The sequence below is a fragment of the Elgaria multicarinata genome, chromosome 3 (genome assembly GCF_023053635.1).
Source record: "Elgaria multicarinata webbii isolate HBS135686 ecotype San Diego chromosome 3, rElgMul1.1.pri, whole genome shotgun sequence".
Classification (NCBI taxonomy): Eukaryota; Metazoa; Chordata; class Lepidosauria; order Squamata; family Anguidae; genus Elgaria; species Elgaria multicarinata.
Genome location: NC_086173.1, coordinates 40,678,465 through 40,704,080, shown reverse-complemented (window position 1 = coordinate 40,704,080; position 25,616 = coordinate 40,678,465). Strand labels below are relative to the sequence as shown.

At 39.3% G+C, this 25,616-nt stretch overlaps 1 protein-coding gene across 2 annotated transcripts; it reads right to left on the bottom strand.

The window, feature by feature from the left end:
• On the bottom strand, positions 1 to 22,525 carry PRKAR1A (protein kinase cAMP-dependent type I regulatory subunit alpha). 2 transcript variants are annotated; one of them, XM_063120045.1, is made up of 12 exons: positions 22,439 to 22,525; positions 20,096 to 20,169; positions 19,452 to 19,637; positions 12,315 to 12,488; positions 11,069 to 11,160; positions 10,487 to 10,548; positions 9,932 to 9,978; positions 8,972 to 9,130; positions 6,107 to 6,167; positions 4,780 to 4,901; positions 4,173 to 4,254; positions 1 to 2,458 (listed from the first exon to the last, which is right to left on the bottom strand). In XM_063120045.1, exons 3-12 carry the CDS (start codon positions 19,626 to 19,628, stop codon positions 2,286 to 2,288), a joined length of 1,149 nt encoding a protein of 382 aa, XP_062976115.1. In that variant the 5' UTR covers positions 19,629 to 19,637; positions 20,096 to 20,169; positions 22,439 to 22,525; the 3' UTR covers positions 1 to 2,285. The 2 variants fall into 2 exon arrangements, with proteins under 2 accessions (XP_062976115.1, XP_062976116.1); XM_063120046.1 differs by lacking the exon at positions 20,096 to 20,169 and having other exon boundaries at positions 22,439 to 22,482.
• Between the last annotated feature and the right edge of the window lie 3,091 nt (positions 22,526 to 25,616).

Genomic DNA, 25,616 nt, shown 5'->3' with positions numbered 1-25,616 from the left:
TTTAAGAATTTAAATCATTTTATTGCTTTACCTGGCATTAGGACAATCTATAACAAAAGGAATATATTAGCACATACAGTAAGTCAGACTTATAGTCTGGTAACAATACAAAAATGGTCCTCTGGTTTACTATAGCACTCTAGGGCAGTAGATTTTTTTTAATTTGCTATTTTGACCTAGCAAAAAAAAAAAAGTTTACATCTAAAGCCCTGAATGTTAGCTAAGGCAAACTATACCAACTGTGGATTCAAACATGTTTAAATTGCACACAAAGGTAAAGCTTTAACTGTGATTAATATTTAACTCAGACATAGCTGGTTCATCTTAAAATCTTGTTGGTAAAACTACAAAAGGGAGTAAACAGCAAGCTAAAAAGACGCAGTAGTGAAACTTGATTAGAAAGCCTTATATAAAAAAATGTGCATTTTTGTGGCGCTCTAACTAGCTTACGTAAGATTTAAAATCTTTTTGGTGCTTCAACAAGGATCAAATCAAGCTTCAAAAGTAACAAACGTATAAGGAAAAAAAAATCCCTGGATAGATTCAAACTGAATAGAATTTTAGAGGAAAAAAATAGCATATATGGACTCCTGAAGAGTATGGGTAGATATCCTTATCTCACCAAGATCTTTAGGATGAACAGAAGGAATTCACAATGTATATTTTACATTTAATCCATATGTAGAAATGTGGGCCTATCAGTAGCTCCCCACAGATTTTTTTCTTTTTTTATATACTAAGGCTCCTATTCCTCGAACTTTAAATATGATTAGTAAACATTTTTTCCAATAGCCAGCAAGTCAGAAAGGTGTATACCAGGTCTAATTGTGCAGGGGTGGGGTGGGGGTAAAAGGCTTGGGTGAGTGGGATTCATACGAAATAGTTACGTAACTAATGGGAAATACTTGCTGTCACTCCCAAATAAAACCCTACACTAGTTTTTAGATCATTTACATGTTATAATGAAACTAAATTGCCTACATTATCTAATTGTGAAATTCCATAAAGCTAGTGGGCAGCACTTGGTGCACACAGAATATTGTTAACACAAACCTGGTAAATACTGAAACACATTTCAGACTTGACAACAGGGTTAACTTTCCAAAAATAGTTAATTCTGTCAAATTGATATGAGAATCTGGGGCAAAACGAAGATCAGAGTGTTTGTCTTTTTCAGACAGAGTATTTTTAAATGCTTAAAAGTTAATAAAACTTCTGCTTAGAAAAAAAGAGTCTGACAGGACACAGGACACTGGTTTTCTGCTTCCTGTCTTTTGCATGAGTCAGAGTCATGTCATCTTCCTAAAGGGAATTGCATATTCCATTCGGCATTGAATGCCAACTATGCTAACAGAATCATTGAATTCTCTGGGTCCATAAGTTAACAGAGAAGGCAAAGCTTGGAAGGGGTACACAGAAGACTGGACACACAGGACGTACCCTTCAGTTTCCTGTTCTACATTCAGTGCATGGGGGTGTTACTATTTGGCACTAGCTAAGGAGCAGTACAATTCTTATGCCAGGGTGAACACCAACACCGATATTTAGGAGTTTTAACCCACTGGTTGGTTTTAGAGAATTTGCACAGAAAAAAAAATAGGAAGGGCAAATATGAATATTCACAACTGAGAACAGGCAAAAAGATTTGCTGTGCCAAAGCTCCAGCAAAACTGGCAGCAGCTGCCAGAAAAGCTTGTACACAAAACCCTAACAAACAAGCCATCTTGAACCGATATGGACACAGGTGCACCAAACTAGCAAACTTCTAACTGTGGTTTTACTGGGAGCTCATCTCAGTAAACCAAACCAAAGGTAACCCATATCAAGAACATGTATGCCAAGAAGTTGAGCTGAGAAGGTAAGTCTAAGAGGAGTAGAAAGTGACCATAACCTAACAGAAATGTAGGACTCACCAGCTGAGAAATGTGTGCCTTGTAAGAATTTTCCACTGTTACAACCTTAACTCTATGGCAATAACCTTGGTGCGAGGAGATTCTCCCAGCGAAAGGAATGGCAGTCACTGCCAAAGTTGGACAGTGCACATTGCACAGAGAGAAGCAGTAACAGCAAATGTCTCCATACAATTTTCTATTTATTTTAAATGGGACCAGAAGCACCAAAATAATGCTCTTAAAATTTAAAATGGTGCCATGAAAAGCAACTGGTTTGTTTTTTCCTCCCTCAGACAGACAGGAAGCGGCAATAGCCAGTGGCCATGTGGCTCTGCACAAGAATAATGAAGCAGTCTGCATCTGTGAAGCATGTTTTGCAGAAGGAGGGAGACTTCAGACAGACAGAGACACAAAGCTGTTGTACTGCTGGATGTTCCGCTTGAGAATATCCGAGCACGGACCCAAGACACGCTCAAATCGGGGCCGGTCAAGCTTTACACATTTCAATGGGCCACGAGCAACGACAGTGGCAGCACGAGGTCGATTCATCAGCAGAGCTATTTCACCTAAAGAAACAAAAGAGAAGATTTCAAAGTGGACTAAGTTCAAGGCAAAGTGGTTTCAAACTAATCATTATTATTGTTGTTGTTACTGTTATTTATATCTCGCGTTTTTCCCAGTACTGGGACTCAAGGCGGTTTACAAGTACAATTAGAACATATAAATATAAATTTACAAAAGGTAAAAGAGAATTAAACCTGCAGTAAAATTAAAAACGTATTAAAAATGTTAAAAAGACTCCCAGAAAACAGAAAAATTAGGCTGCTTCCAGGGAAAGGATCCGAGGCACCCATATGATACTTGCAAACCTCCCACTGTAAAGGCAGAAAAGGAGGTACACTGTGGAGGTACACTCCTTTGACCAGCAACAGAAAGCCCCACCATTGTTGAAGTTCCAACAGCAGTGAGGGCAAGAAGGGAACGTCCAGAGTGCACATGAGGGGCAGATTGGAGGAGGCAAGTCACACACCTGGAGCAGGGGGAAGTTTACACCAATCCTAGAACTGGAATAGTTATTTTTCCTCCCACTGGAACCAAAGGTAGGTGGGGAAGAAAAAAGTCCCTTCCCCTCCTGCCTGGGAGAGCCTAATGGCTCCTCTACTGAAGACTCTCTGCCCATCTCCTACTAGGACTGCTGTGTAAATAGAACTTACAAAATTTTATAAAACCTTTTCTCTTTCAGATTAATGAGTAAAATGCTTTTAAAGGCAGGTTCTTAAAATACTTTTAGCTGTTCTTTATTCTTTCATGGGCGGTTTCTAATAACTACGTAAGACAATCTACAGTATTAGGTATTTAATGTATTTTTAACCTGCCTTCCGTTACCTGACTATTATTATGTATATGATAATGACTAAAGAGTTCAATGTTACTATAAGGTTTAACTCAATAGCCAGATTTACCAATAATCCTTAACAATATATGATCTGTTAGGCTTGAGAGAGACATATTATGTCTTTTAAATGGTCACTGGCTGTGGTGATCACTGACTGTTGCCTCATCATATTGCAGGTCGCATTGTTTCACCTGTTTTCCCCCCATAGTTTCAAAATTTTGACAAATATTACATCTGTGATTGTGGAGACACATTTAAAAGCAAGATTCAAGACAAAGTTCCAACTTCAAGTCTTCTGAGTAGTATTTCCCATTTTTAATTCGTTTTTAAAAGTACATTACATCCCCCACCCTAACTAAACACATTATTAAAAAAAAAACTAACCACCAGCTTATTCATACAGTGTAATAGCATTTCTGATGTACCAGACTAAAGCTTTCCATTCTAGAAAGTCCAATCCAGAGTTTTAGAAGTGAGTTAAAGATGCAGAGCTGGTCTACACCAAAACCCAACTGACAACTGCAAAACATAGGATCTAACCTGAAATCTATTTTGTTCTAGTTTGTTTCCACTATTACAGAACTACTGAGATGATACTCTTTTTTTCTCAGAAGCTTTAATTTAATGGATTAAATCATATCAAGTTGATATCAATGATTTCCGATGGTGCAATGTGTTCTCTGACCCATGCACTGCTCTAGAAACAATAGTAGTGGAGTCTCAGCCTCATGAGATGGGATGGAGAAAAGGGAAGAGAAGCCAGTAATAAATGGACAAAGGGGAGGGGATTGTTTAAAAAAAAAAAAGTACGTCATCTGCACTGGCCTAAGTTTTAAGCATTTAAAGAATGACTCAACTTTTTAAAAAAGAGCAAGAAAACTCACCAAAATAATCAGAGGGTGCAAGCCTGCCCACTTCCACAAATTCTTCATGCTCTGACCTGCGCTGTAACACAGCAGCTGTACCCTTTAAATGAATCAGAGGGTTAGTGACTAAGTTTACCTACCATGTGCAAAAGCAACTGTTTCATAAGAGATTTAGAAAGCAGAAGCATCCCTATTAAATAGCTTAACTTAATCTGTCTCATCAACTCTAAAAAACTGCTCAGAAAGGAAGCTTAGTGACATTATACACCATCCAAAAGCACATTTCACAATTAAATGAAGCGTTCATTCATTTATGAAAACTGTCCTGTCAAGATTTCTTGTTTGTTTAAAAATATATTCTCAAATTAAAAGCAAATCTCTATCACATAAAGGGTTTGCAATTCAAACCCAATGCTGCAAACATGGATTTTTTATTAACATTTAGAGAACCAGTATTTATTAAAATAGTTTGTAAATTTATTTATTTATTTAAAAAAGAACAGAGTTCACATTTCATGGTATACAGTGAATTCCAAAGTTACACAAAACATATCACTAAATAAAGTAAAGAGAGATACAGATGCAAGTATTTAAAACGCAACACAGCATTGTTACTACAACTCACCTCTAGTATAATGAAGAACTCATCGCCTGGTTCTCCCTGCACCACAATCTTTTGTCCATCCTCAAATTGTACTGGCTCTAGAGCATCAGCTACTGTGAGACGCTCCCATTTGTCAAGGGATTCTAAATAAAAAGCATATATTACAAAGGTTTAGAAAGGTCACCTGTTCACCTCACATACAGATATACTGCTCCCACTTACTCAAACATGCATATGGCAACCTGACCTTCTATGATCTCACATTGCCCTACATTTCATGATTTGACAGTTCAGATCACTGGATCTCAGAGTCAAGAGGGGTCATCACTCTTTACAGCACTCTGGGTAGCCACTTTCAGAAAGTAGGTGCTATCACTCTTTACCACAACACACAGGACTAAAATGTTGTTCTATCACTCATATAGATGGTAAAAAAAACTACAGAAAATGCTCAGAAGCAAACCCACACAAGTGAAGAAAAAAGTTGGTTGAAATAGTTTACCTATGTACTTCCAGGGGTTTGTTGAAAAATTGGCCTTTTTTTCAGGGAAAGTATTTGAGAACTTTTTATTTCGGGTTTTTTTCCCCATGTAAAATCCTTCATACCTTCCAACCAATACAAACAAGATGAGCTTCTACCTTTAAAAAAAATGCTCCACACAACAGATTAGAAGTTCCTGTTGCAATTTTCTAGAAATAGAATACTGAAGTAATACTAGCACGTATTAGCAAGATAGACTAACACCAACTGTGTGCCAGGGATCCTCACTAGCCTGTAGATAAGGCACAGTTGCTTTCTATCTATGGTTAGAGCTACAAAACATTTGACCAAAAAAACCCCCACTTAAAACCCAGCATTGAAAGAGGCCCTGGGGCAGTGTCTTAGCTCAAATTAAGTCCTGTTTGCAGAGAAGGCTATCTGAAAGAGGAAAAGGATGAAGAACAGGAAGTTTGTATGTGCTGGTGGGGGTGGAGAAGAGATTAACTGGAAAGAGACAGGGAAGAAACTATGGAGCGGGCGTTAGGAAAAAAGAGGAATGGGGAAAATTTGGGATTAAGGAAAATGTCTGACAGAGTCGAAGAAAAGAATAAAGGGGGAAAGGGAGGATAACAAATAAGACTGTGGGGAAATGGACTTAAGAGGAAGTGGCAGCCATGTCCCACATGCAACAGCAAGCATAGGAATATAAACCTGCTTCCTGCTCTCTTCCTCAGCCTGAGGGAGTCACCAGACCCAATATTTCACCAATCATAACTACGTTCCTGAGGGGTTTTGTCCTTTTGTCACAATATTTACTCCCTTCTGTGTAGTTCATACTCAGTCGAGATGGAGAAATTCTTCACTCACCCAGTATTGACACTTTACTAAGAAATTCTTCATACATCTTTCTCTTTCTCAATGTGCTACCCTGGGGAGAAAAAGCACAAACACGCCAGAAAATTATTCTTCTCTTTAATATTTTAGAATACCTTGAAGAAAACTGAAGAATCCCTAGGGATGTTAGATTGGCTCCAACCTTGTGCTGCTTTAGGTGGGCAGTAAAAACTGTTTTTTCTGCCTTGCTTTTGTTGGAATTTCAATGTTGCTCTCTGGTTTTGGTTGTAAAGTTGTCCCTGCTTAGCTTTTAATAGATTGTTTGATTATGTGTGGTTATACTATTTTTTAATTGTACGCTGCCTTGAAAATCCTGATGGGTCAGAAAGATGATTTATAAATACTTAATAAATAAATGACTAAAAAGGCCACAGTCCTATGCATTTCCACTCAGAAGCAGGTTCTATTGAGTCCAATGGGACTTAAATCACATAAACATGTAGAGGACTGCAGCCTTTAAAAAGTTAGTCTCTTTTGCATACCTAATACCAACCATCAAGCAAACAGAAGCATGTTGCCTATGAACTCTGCTCAGGAAATACTACCATTGTAGAAGAGAGGGGAGAAGTAATTTTCAACTATTTCCCCCTGCAGCTTCTTAAAAAGCTGCACCAGAGGGTCAGGGGACCAACTGGAACATTGTGGGTGGTGGTATTGGTGGAAGGGGGAATTAGCAAAGATCACCCACCTTTCCTAGATCTCATTCCCTTCCACAAATGGAGGGATCCAGAAGTTCAATCCTGCCTATCATCAACAGACCTTTATTATATACAATTAAATACAACAACAACTATGTGGCAATGGAAAATTATGCAGCTGACAAAAGAATTGAGGCACATAAGCTAAGGAAAATGTATGTTTTATTCAAAACAAAGGTTTGAATCCAATGTCGCACAAGTAGAACTCCCCTTGTTCTCCTTCCTCCGTGAGCCCACCCCACCCCATCCAAATCTGCTCTAGACAATCCTCAAATCCTGTGGAGATTGGGTGGGGGGAAGCAAGGAGAGGGTAAATCTGTTCTACCAGTGGTTTCCGTTCTGCTGGCAAATGGCCAGCACTGCATCCAACCCAGAGGGTCAAAAAGTTTGTTCGTTTACAGTTAAGCTTGTTTAACAATTTGAAACTGTTAATAATTTTTATTATTATTTTAGAAAACTGATGTTTTTCACTGCCTTCTGTGCCCTTTAACAATTTCATTTAAATTAATTTTAAAAGTTTAACCACATTAAACACTATACCTAATGAAGCTTAAAATATATAGTATGAAGTATGTTGACTCAGTCAAGCGATCCAATTTCATAAATAAGTTTTTTCTATTTTGAAATGCAGCCTACCAGGTCAAAATAGCAAAAGCTTATACTAGTCAACACCACTAGATATGGGTCCCAACTATTTAGAGCCTCTGTTAATCAGAAAACACATCCATGCCACCATTAACATGATGGTCCAATGACTTTGAGAAACCCATCAGTCCATAACTTCCAATATCGCTTTTAGCCTTTGCAACACAGTAAGTGGCAATATTTACTTTTACTGAATTATCAGAATGTTCAGCTTCACAGGTGGGACCTTTTCCCATAACATGGACTTTAGAATAATAATAATAATAATAATAATAGCAGCAGCAGCAGCAGCAGCAGGGATTTAACAAAATGAAGACACACAAGTCCCATTATAAGTGTGGGAAAGAAAAAGCTGTGCTTCATTTTTCTACATTTTTCTACACTTACTATACCTCAAAACACAATGAATCCAAGCCTTGGATATAAGCTCTCTTAAACAGAGTTAATTTTAAAATTATTTTAGATGCTGCTTTGAAGTTTTACATTCAAGTTTCTACTCTAAAAACTCTGGAAAAATAAAGACTTTCATAAGACATTATAAGTGCATTCTTTAACTCATATGTTTTGGCAATGCCCGGTAGTTGCCCCCTCTCGGGAGGAGGTTATAATAAGGATAAACTTTGTACTGACACCATCTATAATATGGAATAATGTGCATCTCCTCCTAAATTACCTACCGGCTTCTTGGAATTTAACGCATGGTCAGCGCAGATGGATCTTCAGAGCCCTTATGACAGCCAAAAGACTTATACTATCACATTGGAAGGACAAATTCACACCTCCCATAATGCAACGGATTGAGGACCTAATAACATTATCAACTTTTGAAGGAGTGTTATGTAGACGCAACTTGCAAATGGATAAATATATGGATATCTGGTCCGCTTTTCTTGAAACTTTTCTATAACTCTCTCTCACTTTTGGAGGGGGGGGAATGGTACATACGATGGAAATTATGATAATTTTATATACATAATCTATGGGTATGTTTTTTTCTGTTTTCACAATGTATTTTCTGTTCTGTTTGTTGATATTCACAATAAAAAAAATATTTATTTATTTTTTAAAAGTGTATTTTGTGGAGATGCTGACATCTATTAGCAGGTAAGAAAAATCCTCCATGAATGGCAATTTGTAAATGTAATCTACATAGAAAACTATAGAAACGATTAAATAATTGAATGTATTTCCCTGTGATTTGCAGTCATGATCAAAGCTGACAATCATTTAGCAGTCAGTCAGTTTTATTTAGTCAGGGTACAATCCAGACTAAGTTCGGAACCATGCTTAGGTTTCTATAATTAAAATCAATGGAACTGGAGTGTTTTAACTGTGGTGGATCTCACCCTCACTGTATTTCCCTTACACCTTTCCCAAATGCTTAAGGCAACTAATAAAAATACAGTTGAAATACATAAGCACGTTACTATAAGGTAATACAAAAGCCACAACAGCTCTCAAAAAACATTTCCTTTCAAAATATTAAAATACTCACCATAAGGATTCTTCTATAGCTGTCTCTATCAATACCCCACAGTTTCACATTAGTTTTTGCTTTGACAGTTGCTGCTCGGGGTGTTCCATAGATCAGTGCAAGCTCTCCAAAGCTGCCCCCTTCCCCGACACTGGTGGCCCATTCATTGTTTACATATACCTAAGGCAGCAACAGAAACACAGCTAAAGAAGGGCAGAAACTGCTGTTTCTGTAAATAGGCCTAATGAGTCTCTCATAAGTTGACTGTCACTTCTATCCTATACCTATTTACCTAGGAGTAAGTACCATTTAACTCAGTGGGACTTACTACGAAATAGGTTTGTATTATACTACTAGTATGTCTCATAGCTTCTACACTACTTTGAGCACTACAAAAGCAGCCTATAAATGTTTAAAAGTAAATATAAATACTACAATCTGAAAACAATTTTGAAAAGCTCTTCTTTGGGTTTACCAGTGTATGGACCTCATATTTCAGTAAACAGTTTAGGCTGACCAGAGTAGTCTGTCAACCAAATATTAGAAGAATATTTTGTTCTGACTTTATACTGTTAGTTTTACCCTACCCAGTGCCTGCTTACCCTACCCTGTGCCTGTTTGCATTCTCTTCCCCTCCTTATTGTTTTATTATGATTTTATTAGAATGTAAGCCTATGCGGCAGGGTCTTGCTATTTACTGTTTTACTCTGTACAGCACCATGTACATTGATGGTGCTATATAAATAAATAATAATAATAATAAGAAGAAGCATGGTTGAGGAAAGGCCAGAGAAAAAGTAACTTAAAGTGGGGGGGGGGCAGGGGGAGAAGAGAGGAGAAACCTGGGTAATATTTCTTTCCCTTAAACATAACAGCATAGATATATACTGTCTTCCCTTTTATTCCCTGCCTATAGGATAAGTACTAAAAGCATACAAGGGCAGTAAATTAATATAGTTTGGGGGGGGGAGGAATCCTTACATCCATTTCTCCTTGATCAACAACATAGAAGTTATCCCCTTCATCACCTACAAAATAAATAAAAGAACAGTTTGAGGAAGCATTAAAGACATGAACACCCCTGCCTCAAAACACCCACCCACAAACACTTGTATTCTGCATTAATTTGGAAAATTCACACTATCCTTCAGCTTTATACTTGAAGATACTCATTGAAATTAGAATTCCCACTTCACCCCTAAATATTATTAAAAAGATGGAAAGTATCTGGAAACAATTATGACAGAGTAGTTAAGAAGTAACTAGTCCCGGTTAAGCGATTTTGAGCACGCTTGTTGCAAAGGCCAAAGCTGGCAGATAAATTTGAACGGGGCCACAAAAGTCAATGAAGGAGAACATTGCAGCAGCTACAGCAGAAGAAAGTAGCTTACTAAATTCTATACTTGGGATATAATCCAGTGACTTTGTAGCAAGCCTTGCGGATTGGACAAACAGTAAACAACTGCACACATTCAGTACTTCAAATGCTAAATAGTTTTCTACCAAGCAAATCATTTACATACAACTATCACTTGCCTTGCTGTATCACAGTCTCTCCGGCAATATATGTGACTGGGAACATGGCATCAAATATATCACTGAAAAAGATTTCAGAATTACACAACAGAACATCAAATGCTACTAACAGTTTAGTCTACAGTTATCAAGGATGTTGAATCTCCAGAAAACTAGACCTGTTCAGTATGTTCTGGAACGAGGACAAAAGCCTACAATTCTCACACAAACATTTGGTTTGCTGAATTAAACTGCAGGCTATGATTATTTCCTACCTCTTCCCACATTCAGACAAAGGCTATGTAAAAATGTTGCTGTCAGCATAGACTATTCATACTCCATTATATCCACATAGAGCCCATTATGCCACCCCTGGGCTCTAAAACTGCTGAGAAGGGCCCCTAAAATATTTTCAGGACATTGGCCAGAAAACTGCTGGTAAAATTATAGAGGAAGATATACTGTATTTATATTAAACATTATTATGTAGGGTACTAGAGAATTGGTCATAACCAGCCAATTTAATTTTAAAGTCACCCCTTCTACACATTATTCAATATTAAATGCAAGATCACAGAATTTAGATCTAAACAGACTTCCTACCTTCTTTCATTGTCATCAAGGTGAGCAAAAAGCACGTTTTTCTCTATGGCTTTTGCCAAAGCAGCCATAGTCTTATAATCTTTTGGAATAACCTGCAGCATTGAAAAAACACCCAAACCATTTTGATTAAAGACCACAAAAGCAGATGCTTTTTATGCAAACCCATTTTCAATAACAAGCCAAAATTCTGCTATCATTCCTCCCTCCCCCAGTTGTTGTTATTATTTTATATATTTATATACCAGCTTCCTCAAGATGGTTTACAAAAAAATTTTAAAAAAGGAACATACAATTTCTCTTGACAGGTGTTTCCTTCTTGGAAGGAGCTTTTATCTTTCATGAAGTGATAATTCATTTGAGAGAAAAACATCCCAAGGTTTGCAAAGAATCTGATGTTCATACAATTTTGTTTACATCTTGAACATAAGACCAGAAAGCAGAAACTGCCTGGAACGAGTATTATCCTTTCTCACAGGGCGACAGATCTGCAGATATCGTTCCAGATATGGTACTACCCTCAGTAGGTTGCAGATGTGGAAAGCTATTTGTCCTTAGCCTCTGAGGAACTTCTTGTTAATCTAGGTCAAGTTCATGGATACCCTGCCACCAAGAATGTTATTAGGATTATAGAAGAACCCATTTTAAAACTAATGCAGGTGACAGCAGTGTTCTTACACATAACTGGCAATTAATCTTGAATGACTACCACTCCAGGATATAGGCTCTACTGCATGCAAGAACTAAACATTATTGCCTCCCTTATGTTTTACCCTTCCCTCTTACTGGGTTCTTGACTCTAAGGATTTTGTAAAGTGCTTACAGGTCCCCTATGGGTTGCCTCCCTAGTGGCTGGCCTTCTGGAACTACATACAAGCCAGAAGGATTATAAGGTATATATATCTTAGGGAAACCTGATGTCTGAAAAAATTATGGTTGAAATTAATTGGGTAGACATTATAGAATCAGTGAAAGATACTTCATTTCCTCTAATCCCAGTTTTTCTAATGAATACTTCCTTCCACATCCCTCAGTCCCTCAACTTATATCAGTCAGCCCAGCTATGCAGAAATCCAAGTTTGTGTGAGATGTGTAAAGACAGGCCACCAAGTCAGGCATGCATTATCACAATATGGCTAGAGAAAAGCTTGATGGCACTTTTCTAATTTGGGCTGGGCACAGGAGGAAGTTGAACATGTAAGCCATGAACTATGGCTTGCTTGTATGAAGTATGAACTGGATGCCTCACCTTTCTAACATAAGAGGCAGCATCCTCTTCTGTGTAAACTTCGGCACTGATGGCACCACGCCTTCTGCGACCCTTTACCACTGGGTTCATGGGTGGGGGAGGAGAAATCTCATCTTCACGTGAATCTGTGCGGGAACTTGATTTCTGCAGACTCAGGAGCTGTTTTGTTTCTTCCTGCAAGGGAAGAAAATAGTTCTATGTTAATAACTCAGGAAAGGGCTAGTGGGAAACGATCTCTCTCTCTTGCCATTATACGTGTTTAAAAGAGTTGCCATCAAGTTGCACCGCATGTTTTGAAATTTCACATTATAACTTCCATACTAGAACCTCCCCTCTCATAAAGCCTATGAAAAGCAGCATGCCACTTTGGTTTTAAATATAGAACTGAACTGTTGTAAGGAATTCAAAAACATACATCCAGGACATTTGCAGAGGGTTGTGCAAGTATCTTTTTACTGGTATGACTGCTTAAAGCCATATTACAGACTAGCTGTAGAAAAAATAAATACATTAAATATTATCTTTTACTAAGATAAGCATCCAAAAATACAGTACGTAAGCTTGAATTACACAGAACTCCTCCTCAAGCCAGATTTTCAAGAAAAACATTTTAAAAAGAAGAAAACAAACACAGATACACAGATGTCTGAGCAAGGGCCTCTTATTAAACAATTATTCTTATCTACAGACTGTTTTCATTTTAAGATGGAGGTAATTATGCCAAGTTGGTAAGGTTAGAGCCTCGGCTTGTGCTTAAACATTGTTATACAGAGGCATGAATATTGAGAAAATAGTCATGAAAAGGGTTCCCTTTGATAATAAGACATACATATGATTATTTCAAATAAACATGGGTTTAAGATTCCAAAGTACCTTTCAGTTCTATTGTGTGTATTTTTCTAAGCGATTCACGAGGGTGGCCTGATTTTATCACAACAGTATCCCTACCATCCTCCATAGTGCTCAGAGTGATCTCATTTATCTTCTAACACTATGATAGATCAAGCCACAAAGGTGACCCATTCAAGGCTATTGAGCCTCATTCCCAAGACCCGCTGCACACAGTTTGCCACCAAGTCTACACTTAATAAGGAATTGCATCTAACCTGATGGACAGGTGTGCCGGAATAGGTACCCTAAACATGTGTTTATCTCATTCAAACTTTAAATCCTCAAACTATACATCTAAAAAAACAGTCACAAGCAGGCATTTGAACACAGGTCACCCAAGGCCAACACACTATCTACTATACCACATTGACTTCCATTTCATTTACATTGAATCAAAAGTATTCTACAAGAACAAACCAATGATCTACTTCTAAAGAGGGATGTATAAAATACTAATCTTAGCACTACCAATCTGGCAACTTTTTAAATCTCTATTTACAAACTGATAAGTAAATACACATTGATAAGAGAACCACTACATTGTGTAAGCATTAACAAGTTGTGGTAAACTGATGGTTATTTATCAGGTTTGGAGCATGAAATCCAACAATATTTTAAAGGAATGTGGTTGCCAGATGTTCAATTTTCATCCTTATAAACTTGGGTAAGTCATTTAAACAAATAGAAGTTATTTAAGTTGAGACTATTAATTCAAACCAGGAAAAAAGTAAGTGGAAAGATAATGCAATATGGGCCTTGTTGAGCTCTGTGGTAGGGCAGAGATTTTAAAAATATAAGGTGCATTCACTTTGGCCATGTTTTATATTAGATCATAACTGAAGCTAAACTAAAATCTCCCTACAGATAAATTACAGTGACAGTCATGTTGGAATGACTTCACATACCGAAGTAGCTACATAACACAGAACCATTCTTCTTATACCCAAACAGCATCAAGGCACAGATACACACTGGAGTAGCAAGTCAACACTATCTTTTCAGCACCCTGCAAAAAAGGGCATCAAGAAGGGCATCCAAAGTGGATCAGACAAGTTCCTTTGCTTAAACATACATGAAATGCTTCAATATAGAAATAATTAACTAAAAAGTAGGTCTAGAGGGTCGTATGATCCCTCCACCCAGCCCTCCATGGGCAGAATGACATTGGGGTGTGGCCACACTCCCTGACATCATTTGGCTCCTGGCGTTTACATCAGGAGGATGATACTCCAGATACTTCCACCGGGAACTGGCTTTGCTGCCTATGGGCCTCATCCCATTAGGGAGAAGCACATAGCTAAGCCAGTGGAGAAAGGACACAGGACAAGCAAAGCTGCTTGATTGAGTTGGCAGCTGGAGGAGTACTAATCCAGCTACCAGCTCAGTCCAAGATGCTTCACTTGCATAGCAGCTTCCCTAACGGGGAAGGCACCACACAGGTGAATCCCACACACACATCCACTACTGTTATTGTCAATATATTACTGGAGATAAAGACTCCCCAGTGCAGTGCTCATGCACAGGGGAATGTATGCTGTTATCTCTGATCACAGATCAAACGTAACAGAGGGATTCCTTCTGGGGGATCTCTGGAGGGCACCATGGACCAGAAGGGCAACCTCCAAGTGCCAGAGGTTACCCTTTCCTGATCTATAGGCAGGAACACAGCCTATAGCTATTCATTCTAAAAGACTGGAAAAAGCTTGCTCTGCATAGGTTATGGTATTGACTCTCTAGGTCAGGATCCATTTAAGATACACCAAAAACTCATTATTTGCAAGTGAAGAGGTTGATTAAAATATTGATTGTGCACTCTTCTCAAGCAATGGAGTAACTTCAAACTGTGAACAAAAACAGCTGCACAAATAAATACGGCTCACAACACATTTAAAGGAAGGTGTTTTTATTATAATGCATTGAACACTTCCTTCAATGAAGAGTTTTCTTGAAACACATTGGGAACTATATCTATTTATGCAGCCATCTTTTTTGTTCTTGGTCTTTTCTGTGGCTGCTGTAGTCTCCTTTATTTGTATCATTTCAAAGTGACCAACACCAGATGCCAGCTAATAACATGCCAGCTCCCACTGCATCTGATAAACTGAACTTTAAATGGTCAGAGAAGCAATACTAACATATTAAATCAGTTAATACATTCATACTCTCTTTGCCATAGGCTATATATTAGCATTTGGGAAATACAGTCTTACACCTGTGCTATTTTTAAAGAAACTACCTTATTCCTTCTTTATAGTTGAAGAGGAGCAGTATACTGATCATGAGACATTAATGAGCTTTAAAATCTTGTCAAGAACCCACATTACATTTTTAAGAAGTTACCCAGCATTCAATGTAGGAATGATAAGCTTGCAAATTAGACAGTAGTATTTCCCAGGGAGCTGTAAACAAGGAAGTAGACAACACAGGATTTATGCTTTTAACATTTCTGAAGTTCTAATCCCGTTCTTGTTGATGTTGGGTTTGATGAGAAGAGAATACAAACCATCAATGTCTGACATACTTCAAACATTTGCATTCAGCAAAATATAGTTAAATGATACCTAAGACAATGTTTGAAATTATTAAGCGCTTCTGTAAATTTAAATGTCATGTATCATATGTGTGAAGATGAAAAACTAACAATTATCTTACAGAGTCATATGGACTCCAATATTGATGCAATTTGATGGATAAGTGATTTTCTATTATTTGAATGTATGTTGTTGCCCTCCAAATAAATGAATACATAATACACCAGGCAGACAACAGATCCACTTCAATTTGGCTTTAGGCCTGGTTTTGGAACAGAAACTGCCTTGGCCACCACTTGGTTCTCTTGGACCTCTCAGTGGCTTTTGATACCAAGATATCCTTCTGGAGAGACTGTCTCAGGATGTGGGAGCATTGTATTGTAGTGGTGTTGCTCCTACTTCGATGGCCAATTCTAGAAAATGGTGCTGGGGAATGACTGCTCTCATACAAGGCAATTGCACTATAGGGTTCTTCGGGGTTCTATCTTATCACCAGGATATTAACAATTTTCAATTAAAGTGATGGGAAGAGAGGAAATTATTCTCACTGATCATTATACCCAATCCTTTTTAACCTAACAAAATGTAATAACAGCCTATGAATTATATATAATCTGTACAATGTTTCCTTCTCTCTTCAAGTAAAAAACATTTTATGTGGTTCTTCATACCAGAGATATTGACATAGTTCTAGTTTACCAACAATAACAAAAAAGGGCTTAAGTCCAATGCAAGAAGATTATTCATGTAGTAGCTTCTTTACAAACATACTTTCTTTTGGAAATGATACTTGAATTCCTGTTAATAAGCTACTTTTTAGTTCCTCTATCTACTAGCATACAACAGGATAAGCCAAGGTTAATTTATCCACAGACCTCCACAAAGCCATTTGTCAGTGGCAAGGGCTGCTGCCCAGTTCCACATGAGACTCCTAGTCAAGTTAGGCTTCTGAGATCTGGAGTAGGAAGAAGCAGAGTGATGTGTTTGTTGCTTTTGTCTGCTCCCAAATCCAACATGATACAAGAGATCCCCCTCTCCTTCCAAGTTCTCCTGCATGTAAGCCAAGCCAAAAGTTGAGCCCCTCTATTTGCATATAATTGTATTTCATGCATTATTAAAGGGATGAGCAAGATGAAATTCTAATTTTATAGGCACATTTTGGTCCACATTTCCATACTATCCATCTTAACATGTATAGCAGAACAAAACGCAGTATGTGTTTCGTCTATTGTAAGCAGTGGCAACTTTTTTACAGCCTGTTTGATCATGAAACACTCAAAGGTGGATACAAATATTTCATACAATTTTATACCGGAGGATAAGGCAACAAACACATCCTTCTAACATCTTAAAGATAGTGGTGTAATTTTTAGCCTATTTTATTATCTTTTAACTATGGAAGACAATGTGTTGCTTCTTTTATTTCTTCATGCAAAACGCTTGTAAAAGCAATCTAGAACACATCTTCACTTTATTTTAGCAGGGCAGGTAAGGATCAAGGCATCTTGTAGCAAGGTACTATCTGAATATTATAAAAGTTCTGCTCTGAGTTCTTAAATTAGGGCTATCTAAACAATTAAGAAATTCTTTGTTTGTGATTAAGCTAGTTAGAAAGTAGATCAACTAAGTTTACATAATATGAATTATCATGTCATTTTAAACTGTTGAGAGCTGCATGGAGCACTGCAACAGTGGAAGCGTGGGATATAAGCTCTTAAATAAAAATAAAATAAAGGCACCTAACTTTGTGAATCAACTTTCAATTAAATGAATAAATACTACCACTCATTATTCAAAGGAAAGACATTTTATTATTTTCATTCAACAATGAAAGCAGTCTTTAAAAAAATATGCATGCCCTTAACTTTCTGCCCCTCCTATTCAAATCGAAAACTATTGGTCAATTGAAGGTTCAGTTGATTAATTTACTAATTCAACATTTTACGTGTGCAACACTAGACTAAAATGTAGAACTCTATTTGCAAGTACAGTGGATTGGATCCAGAGAATGGAGATTTTCTTCTGCCACTGCCGCCTACCCAGTGTAGCTATTTCTTTGGGCTGATGGATCCTCTGGAACAGTGTGGGATGGGGTAAAGTGAATTACAAAGTGACAGGGGAATTGCCAAAATTCGAGGATGCTGCCTTGCATGAGCGGAAGGTCCTTTCTGCTGGCACAAGACATCTTTGGATCCAAGCCAAGAACTTAAAACGCTCACACAATCACTCGACTGCTTTTAGAAAACTGCATAACTCGACATTTGGATCAAGCCAAAATGCAAAGCTAGATAGATCACAAGAGTCTTATCAGTCATAGCAGTCACATGTTCATATGTACATCCTTAAAGGCTGAATTGAAAATGCTAGCACATAAATGATAAAACTAGGCATTTGAACAGAATGACTCTCCTACACAAAACTTACTATACATACTTCCAAAAATATTGCTCTAGGGGAAATAAATTAACCTAACAATTAGCAGTGAGTGCAGCAATCACTAGATATTGGTCTTATGATTTGCCTTTAAGTCGTCAGCTGCCATGGTATGAATGCTGGTGACCTTCTCTCCTTCCACAAAATGTTGACACAGTGATGGGAGAAGCTGTTAGTGACACAGCAGTCAAAGAACAAGAGGGGAAAAATATTTTTGTGATCTTGCTGCACAGCCACATGGATCTACTGGGTGGCCATATGAGGTGTTTTAAAAGTGTAAGAAAATCAGTACGTTAACCAACACAAAACTGATTTGAGATCATCTTTCTAGAAAGTTCACTGAAAGCAAAGATTCCGGGATTATATGCATTGCATTCCATGTAAACAAGACTACGATACCCCAATAGCAAAACTTCATAAAAATGTCCAGTGATTGGTAACTAACATATATGCTTTTTCTTAAGAGCAATAACTACAGAGATGAGAGTGCTGGATTTGTCCAGAGTCTCTTGAAACTAATGCAACCCAGATCTCAATCCTTCTGTCCTCACATGATTACATGTATTCCCTCATAGGTAGCACTGATTCTTGCTTTGTCCTTTCCTCAAAAACAAAACAAAATGAAGTTTTGGAGTTCTATCCAATGGTAGAACAGACCTTGTTGGGGATTGAATTTCCCTCCTGCTGCAACTCCCCAAAGCTGCTCCAGAGGTGGGGGGCGGGGGCTTCTGGAGATGTAGGGGACATGCTGGGGGCTGCAGGGGGAGAAGTGGATGGGCCATTCTCATTCAGTACAATCACCTTCCACCCTGTTAATGGGAATCTACATTAAAACTTCAAGCTTCAGACAATGGTACTGTTTTCGCTCATGCCTGAGCCTTTTCCTACCCAATTTGGAAAACATAGTTGATCAAAAACGTTTGTTCAGTTTTATGGGTGCATATGTGAAAACCATACTGTAAGAATATGCTGCATTATAACTCTTTAAAGATAAAGGAAAAAATGTGTGTGTCAAAGAGTCCAACATCTTATAAATTGAAGTGACTTGCCTCTGTACTTTCCCTGAAGCCTATTCCACTAACAATTAATTGAAAACATCATTGTACGGATGTTTATCTAGCAATGGGATTGCAATAAACTCAAAATGCACTTTTGGACTTTCCTTTAGAATAGCTACAATGTTGACATGCTCCAGGCCAAAATCAGCATACATTTTAAGTTATTTTGAGACATACTACAAATGGTTTTGCTACTCTCACTCATTTTCCAAGCTTATTTTTACCTTCTCCAGTCTTTCAAAGTATTCCCGGAGGAAACCCATGGGTCTCTCAGGCCGCACTGTACATAGCTGGACGATGCAATCCTTCAGGAGTTGCTGGATATTGTGTTTTTGGACATAGTGTTCACATTCGCGAAGGCTACGTTCTTCTTCACTGGTGGTGCTGCTAGAGGCTGCCATGGCTGGTATCTGAAAGAAAAACATATTTTAAACCCCCCGAGAAAGATGTTCTGTTGCCTTGCTAGCACTGTATTGCATTAATATTCTTCAGCAAACATAGCAACTGGACACTAATTTATTTGCAGGGATAGCTAATTAGCAGAAATGGAAATATTATATGGTTCCAAACTGAAGTGGTGCTCAATTCCTTTGCCTGCACTCTGGGCCAGCAGTACTTGAGAAAATTATTACAGCAGAAATACACAAATTCAGTTGCCTAAGGACTATAAGCTAAGTTGCTTCCAGCAATGCATATTAGAGTAACATAATAACACAAAGTAAAAATAAAATATTGCAAGTAACACCAGTCTGCAGGCAGAATTTTATTGCAGACAGAATTTTATGGGAAGCAAACTGCCAGGATTGGTAAATAAAAATATTCAGTAAAATATGGAAATAAGAGTATCTTCCAACTGCTGAACACTTACTTGAGATGCAGCTAACAGCAACAACTACAGGTATGCACAGAATTTACAGGAGAGGGTGTTGATCCCAGTATCACCTTTCAAGAGGGAAGTAGTAAGAAAATGAATAACTGAAACTCCCAAGTGTTACTGTCCTATTAATACATGCTTTCCTAGGTGACATATTTAGACACACTGCACATATGGCAATATACTTGTTATAAACATATGCCTCCGATTTCTGTTGCTGAGGATTATACAAGGACTAAGGATAATGCTGAATTGCCTAAACTCCAAACACATTGCATTCTTGTCCTCTGTAATCCTTGCAAAGAGTCTAAAGGTTACAATACACCTGCTTCTATTCAAACAGCGCGCACACACATGTCGCATTTACATCACACTGTCTTGAAGTTCTACATTTATCCCCTTTGTTTTGACAACTTGCATAATGAAGGTCAGTAATAAATGCCTTAATTAACTGTCCAAGAGTAATTCTATGGCTCCATGACAGCCTGCAAATTAGTCTGTGGAAAAAGCATTTACACTGCTGATAGACAGCATCAGACATCACTACTCAAACACAACTGCAAAAGTACAGACAAGAAGCTTCACCCTCAAATAAATATTCTAAGAAAGCTTTAGCTACTTAGTAAAATAAATGTCCTCATCATATAACACTTCAAAGAGAATTCCTGTTAATGGAATGAAGGCCAAAATGCTTTTGCAGCTAGATACCCTCACAAACTGGGAATTAACAGCTAAGGGAAAACTTTAGCTTTATATTAGTATTCCCAATGTGAATAAAGATCTTTAAGTAAATTCCAAGTATAACCCTTAGAGGTTCCAAGATCTGGAAGGTTTTTGCCTTTCTGACAGAGAAAACTGAACAAGTGCCTAGAACTCCTCATATAATTTGTTTGTAATCATATTTAAGCTAATCATGAACCTGATGGGAATATGGGGGGAAATCTTAGTTAGTGATGGATGAAGTGGGTCCTAGCATTTTACTGAAATATCAAATGTAACTAATGCTGCATATCTGAAGAACAGCCCATCACAGAGGGACACTGGTAACATAGTAGCCTTAGATCTTCTTTCAAGTTATCTCCCTGTGGCTTCCATAAAGAGGAACAACAGGGAAGCCCTGAAGATGTTTCCTTCCTGCTAGAAGGAGCACAGTTCATTTGGCACTAATTTCCCCAGGATAAGAAAACTGAGAAACTCAAGAGCTCAGCAATTATGGGCTACTTCAAAGGTAGCAGTATTTTTACTATGAAGAAAAATCTCTCCCTCTTCAGCCAAGGATTATTCACTACTGCTGGATATGAAATGATACAGGTTCCTTCCGGCCCTCCCCTTCACACATAGCATGAAACATTATGGAAGGAACCAGGAATTGCACACCAAATAATAAATGCTTTTAAGACAGGACAAATAATTCAAAAATATTCCTGGTTTAAGCACTTTTGAGCAGATCCACCTCCACTTCATTCCACTTCTAACATGAATGCAGAACCAATACATCTTTTGCTCGTGCAGTCAGAGAACCAAGCCTGTATTAAGCAATTCTGTCCCCAACCCAATCCTGCCTCGCTAGCCTACAATCAAGTTCTCTCCAAGATCACAGATCTATTTTTTTCTAATAGGATATTCCCTCCTATAACCCTAGAGGCCTCTCTTGCCTAGAGTGTCAGAAACATAGAAACCCTCCCCCACCCCCCAGCTCTGTCTCAGGGGTTTCTGCTCCCAAGAAGAAATAAAGGCCTTAACACCTTTAAAACAAGGACCTTTGTCACAAGGGCCTTTTCTTTCTCCCTGTCTACATGACATCCTCCTCCAACAACCCCGATGTTAGCACCACTTCATGCTTAAGATACCTTAACCTAAATCTTGCTTCCGCCCCCACACCCTTGACCATACCTGAAGAAAACTGCCCCACCTTCAAGAACTGCCCCCCGCACCCCGAATACTCCAATCATAATTTTATTATATTCGCAATCCGCCCGATAAGCGTCCTCCTCCTCCTCCTCCTAAAGAGAAGCTCCCCTTCTCAGCCTTCAGCATCGCTCCCCAATGCAGCTACGCCCGCCGTCCTGTTCTCCCCCGGGGCTCTTGCGTACCCCGTTCCCCAAATGGCAGGGCCTCACCTCAACGGCTTCCACCTACACCTCGGCAGGGATTCCCCCTCCTTTGGTTTCGCCCCCGGCCTCACCTGGAGGGAAGGTGGAGGAGGAGGAGGCCGCCGCCACCACCACCACCCCTCAGCGCGCCCCAGCTCAGCGCGCCACTCTGCCTCCCGCCACCCGCGCGCGGCTCCGCTGGAGCTCCCCTCAGGCGAGCGCTTGAGGCCCAGCCGGGACTTACCACGGGGTCCGGGCGGCAACTCCCTGCCTGGGCCTGTCCTCGGGCCCCCCCTCCTCCACCCCCTGTCCCGACTTGTGGCTTCCTCCTTCTCCGCCTCAGCAGTCGCCCCCAGCGGAAACCCAGCTCCCTCCGCCAATCGCCGCTCGGCGTGACGTCAATGAGCCTCGCTCTCACTTGCCGAGCCGTCACCGTGGCAACCTTAAAGGGGACGCTCTACGTTCTGTCTACGTCTCACTCCCCTCCCCGCCCCGCCGAAGGGGAGACGAGAGAAAGGAGGGAAGAAAAATAACCGCCCCACATAAAAGCGACCTTTCCCTTTAAAGCATCCGCTGACGTCAGACCGCTTGTTGAGACGCCACCATCCGCCTCCCCCAACCGGGTCTTGCCGTGCAAAAAACCCAGGAGGAGGGGAGGTAATAGGCGAGGTAGCGAAACGCGGGTGAGGAAGAGGCGTGGTGGGGGCTGAAGATCCGCAGAGTGCGGGTTCTAATCTACCGGCCGCCGCAGTTATACCCCAGCGAGAACAGCAATGAATCTTGCGGCGCCTGGAAAGTTTGAGAGACTTTAACAGTGCAATCCTAGGCAGGTCTACTCAGAAATAAGCCCCATTGTGTTCAGTAGGGCTTACTCCGAGGTAAGTGTGTATAGGATTGCATTTTGAGTCTGGATTCCTACACTTATTTTCCTGGGAGTTAGCCCCATTTAATTCCATGGGGCTTACTTCTGAGTCAACACGCATAGGATCGCACTGTAAGGTTGTGTTCTTATACACACTCGTCACTTGGGAGTAAATCCCATTAAACGTAGAGGGCTTACTTCCGAGTAGACCCATGTAGGATTGCACTGTTTTGTGGCAAAAGCTTTTGTGGGCCAGGACACAAGAGACGTCTTCTCTAGTGATGGTCGATATAGAGCTAGAAGGCTATGGGTTTGTTCTAAAAATGCTCCTCGGTTCAAGTCTTTTGTTCTCAGAAATAATCGATACATACTGACTGCCGTCGCTAGGGTGACCATATGAGAAGGAGGCGAGGGATCCTGTGTCTTTAAAAGATGCATGAAAAAGGGAATTTCAGCAGGTGCCTATTGACACCTGTGTAAGGCCTCAAGACTGTATTCAAGTTTCAATTGATAACACAGGTGGACCAAAGAGATTAATAAGAAAGATGATGCTAGCTACAAACTTCCCAATTTATTGCATTGGTGAACTGCAATTCTAACCCAGGCAACAGATACACCACCACTATGCTGGTGGAAAATAGGGTGACCATATGAAAAGGAGGCAGGGCTCCCTGTATGTTTAACAGTTGCATAGAAAAGGGAATTTCAGCAGGTGTCTTGTTTGTATGCATGCAGCACCTGGTGAAATTCCCCCTTCATCACAACAGTTAAAGCTACAGGAGCCCTGACCTCTTTTGTATGTGGTCACTCTATACAGCTCCTGCAGCTTTAACTGTTGTGATGAAGAGGGAATTTCACCAGGTGCTGCATGCATACAAATAACACCTGCTGAAATTCCCTTTTCTTTTGTGAACCGCCCAGAGAGCTTCGGCTATTGGGCGGTATAAAAATGTAATAAATAAAATAAAAATATATAACTGTTAAACATACAGGAGCCCTGTCCTCTTTTCCATATGGTCACCCTAGCCACGGCCTGCTTCCTTGTACTCAGTAGGATTGGAATGCTTGCTTCAAACTTTTTTAAAGAAACATTTGAAGGGAAAGATTTAATCTTTTCACCCCATTTTGATATCTTTATTTTTAAATGCATCTCTCTTGATAGGACAGATCTATTGATAGATCAGGGAAGGGAACATGTGCCGCTGCAAAAGATAATGTTACTTTTTTTTCCTTTTGCATCTTCCATTCTATAAGTAAACACATATGAAACATAAAGAGGAAAGGAGACAGTGGCAGCTAAGTAATTAAGTCCCACCCCTGAACAGGAACTGATTATTTAAAGGGCCAGTTCAGGAATGCCAGGACCACAGGAGTGAACAGGAAGCAGCTAAATAGCCAAGAACTCTGTGCCACTTTAAAAGAACGGGAAGGAGGCAACATTGAATTCAAAGGCCAGAACCTTGGAGAAGACACAGTAGAGCCTTGCTATCAATCTTGCGCAGGCTGATGTTACAATTGCATTTTGCAGGCACGTGAATCAGTACAAATTAGGACTGAAAATTAAACAGGCATGTCCTCTGGATTCTCCATAAAAACTGAATTATGTCAATTCTGGAGAAAAAAAATACTTGTGTGGAAATAACTAGAGTTTGCTCTGTACATGAGCCTAACTGATGATTACTAGTACATAACATGAGCAAAAACAAGTCTACAGGGTCTTGCCCCACTGAACTTGCTGTCCACAGTAGTGGAGACAGCAGCAGAGGGGTGGAGAAGAATTGGCAGCAAACCTAAATAAACCAAGGAATCAGAAAAACAAGAATAGGGCTGCAATCTTTTACACACTACCCTAGGAGTTTTGAACTTGATAGGGTATATTTCTAAGTAGCATGCGAATGCACTGTAAATAAATGTGAGCACTTACTTAGTTTACATGAACTTTCTCAACTAGAAAACCGATGTCCCAATGCACATAATTTGTTTTTGGTGTTTATTAGAAGCAAGGTTGTGCTCGTGACAATTTTTTAATACAAAGCCCTTTTTGATCTGTTTCTCATGGATAGTGCTTTAAAAGTTTGCTTTATTAATGTTGGCTAAATGTCAAGAAAACGTTCTGACTAGTGCCTGATGTACACCAGCAGGGTCTTCTTGGGAAATAATGACAGAACATTGATACATTCACTGCAGCCACCAAGGAATGATACGTCCCCTTCTACATTTCTGTTTCTACTGGTAATAGCAACACAGTTTTCTACAGAGTGGACCTATGGACCTTGCTGAGCAGTAAATGATCCAAATCTTTAGCTCTAATCTTGTTTGTATAACAGTGCAACAGATAGTGTAGTACTGTTCAGATGCAGAATCTCTTTTATGAGTTTTCCTGTTATAATATGAGATGCCTGAATCAAGTGGGAATGAAGGTGTGTGTGAGTATAATATATCTACTAAGTACAGATTGGCTGAGTTCCAACGACACACTAATCAACTGGGGTGGGTGGGTTAATAGGAACAGAATGGGAAACAAACGTTGATTAGCGTGTCATCCAAACTCAGCCATTGT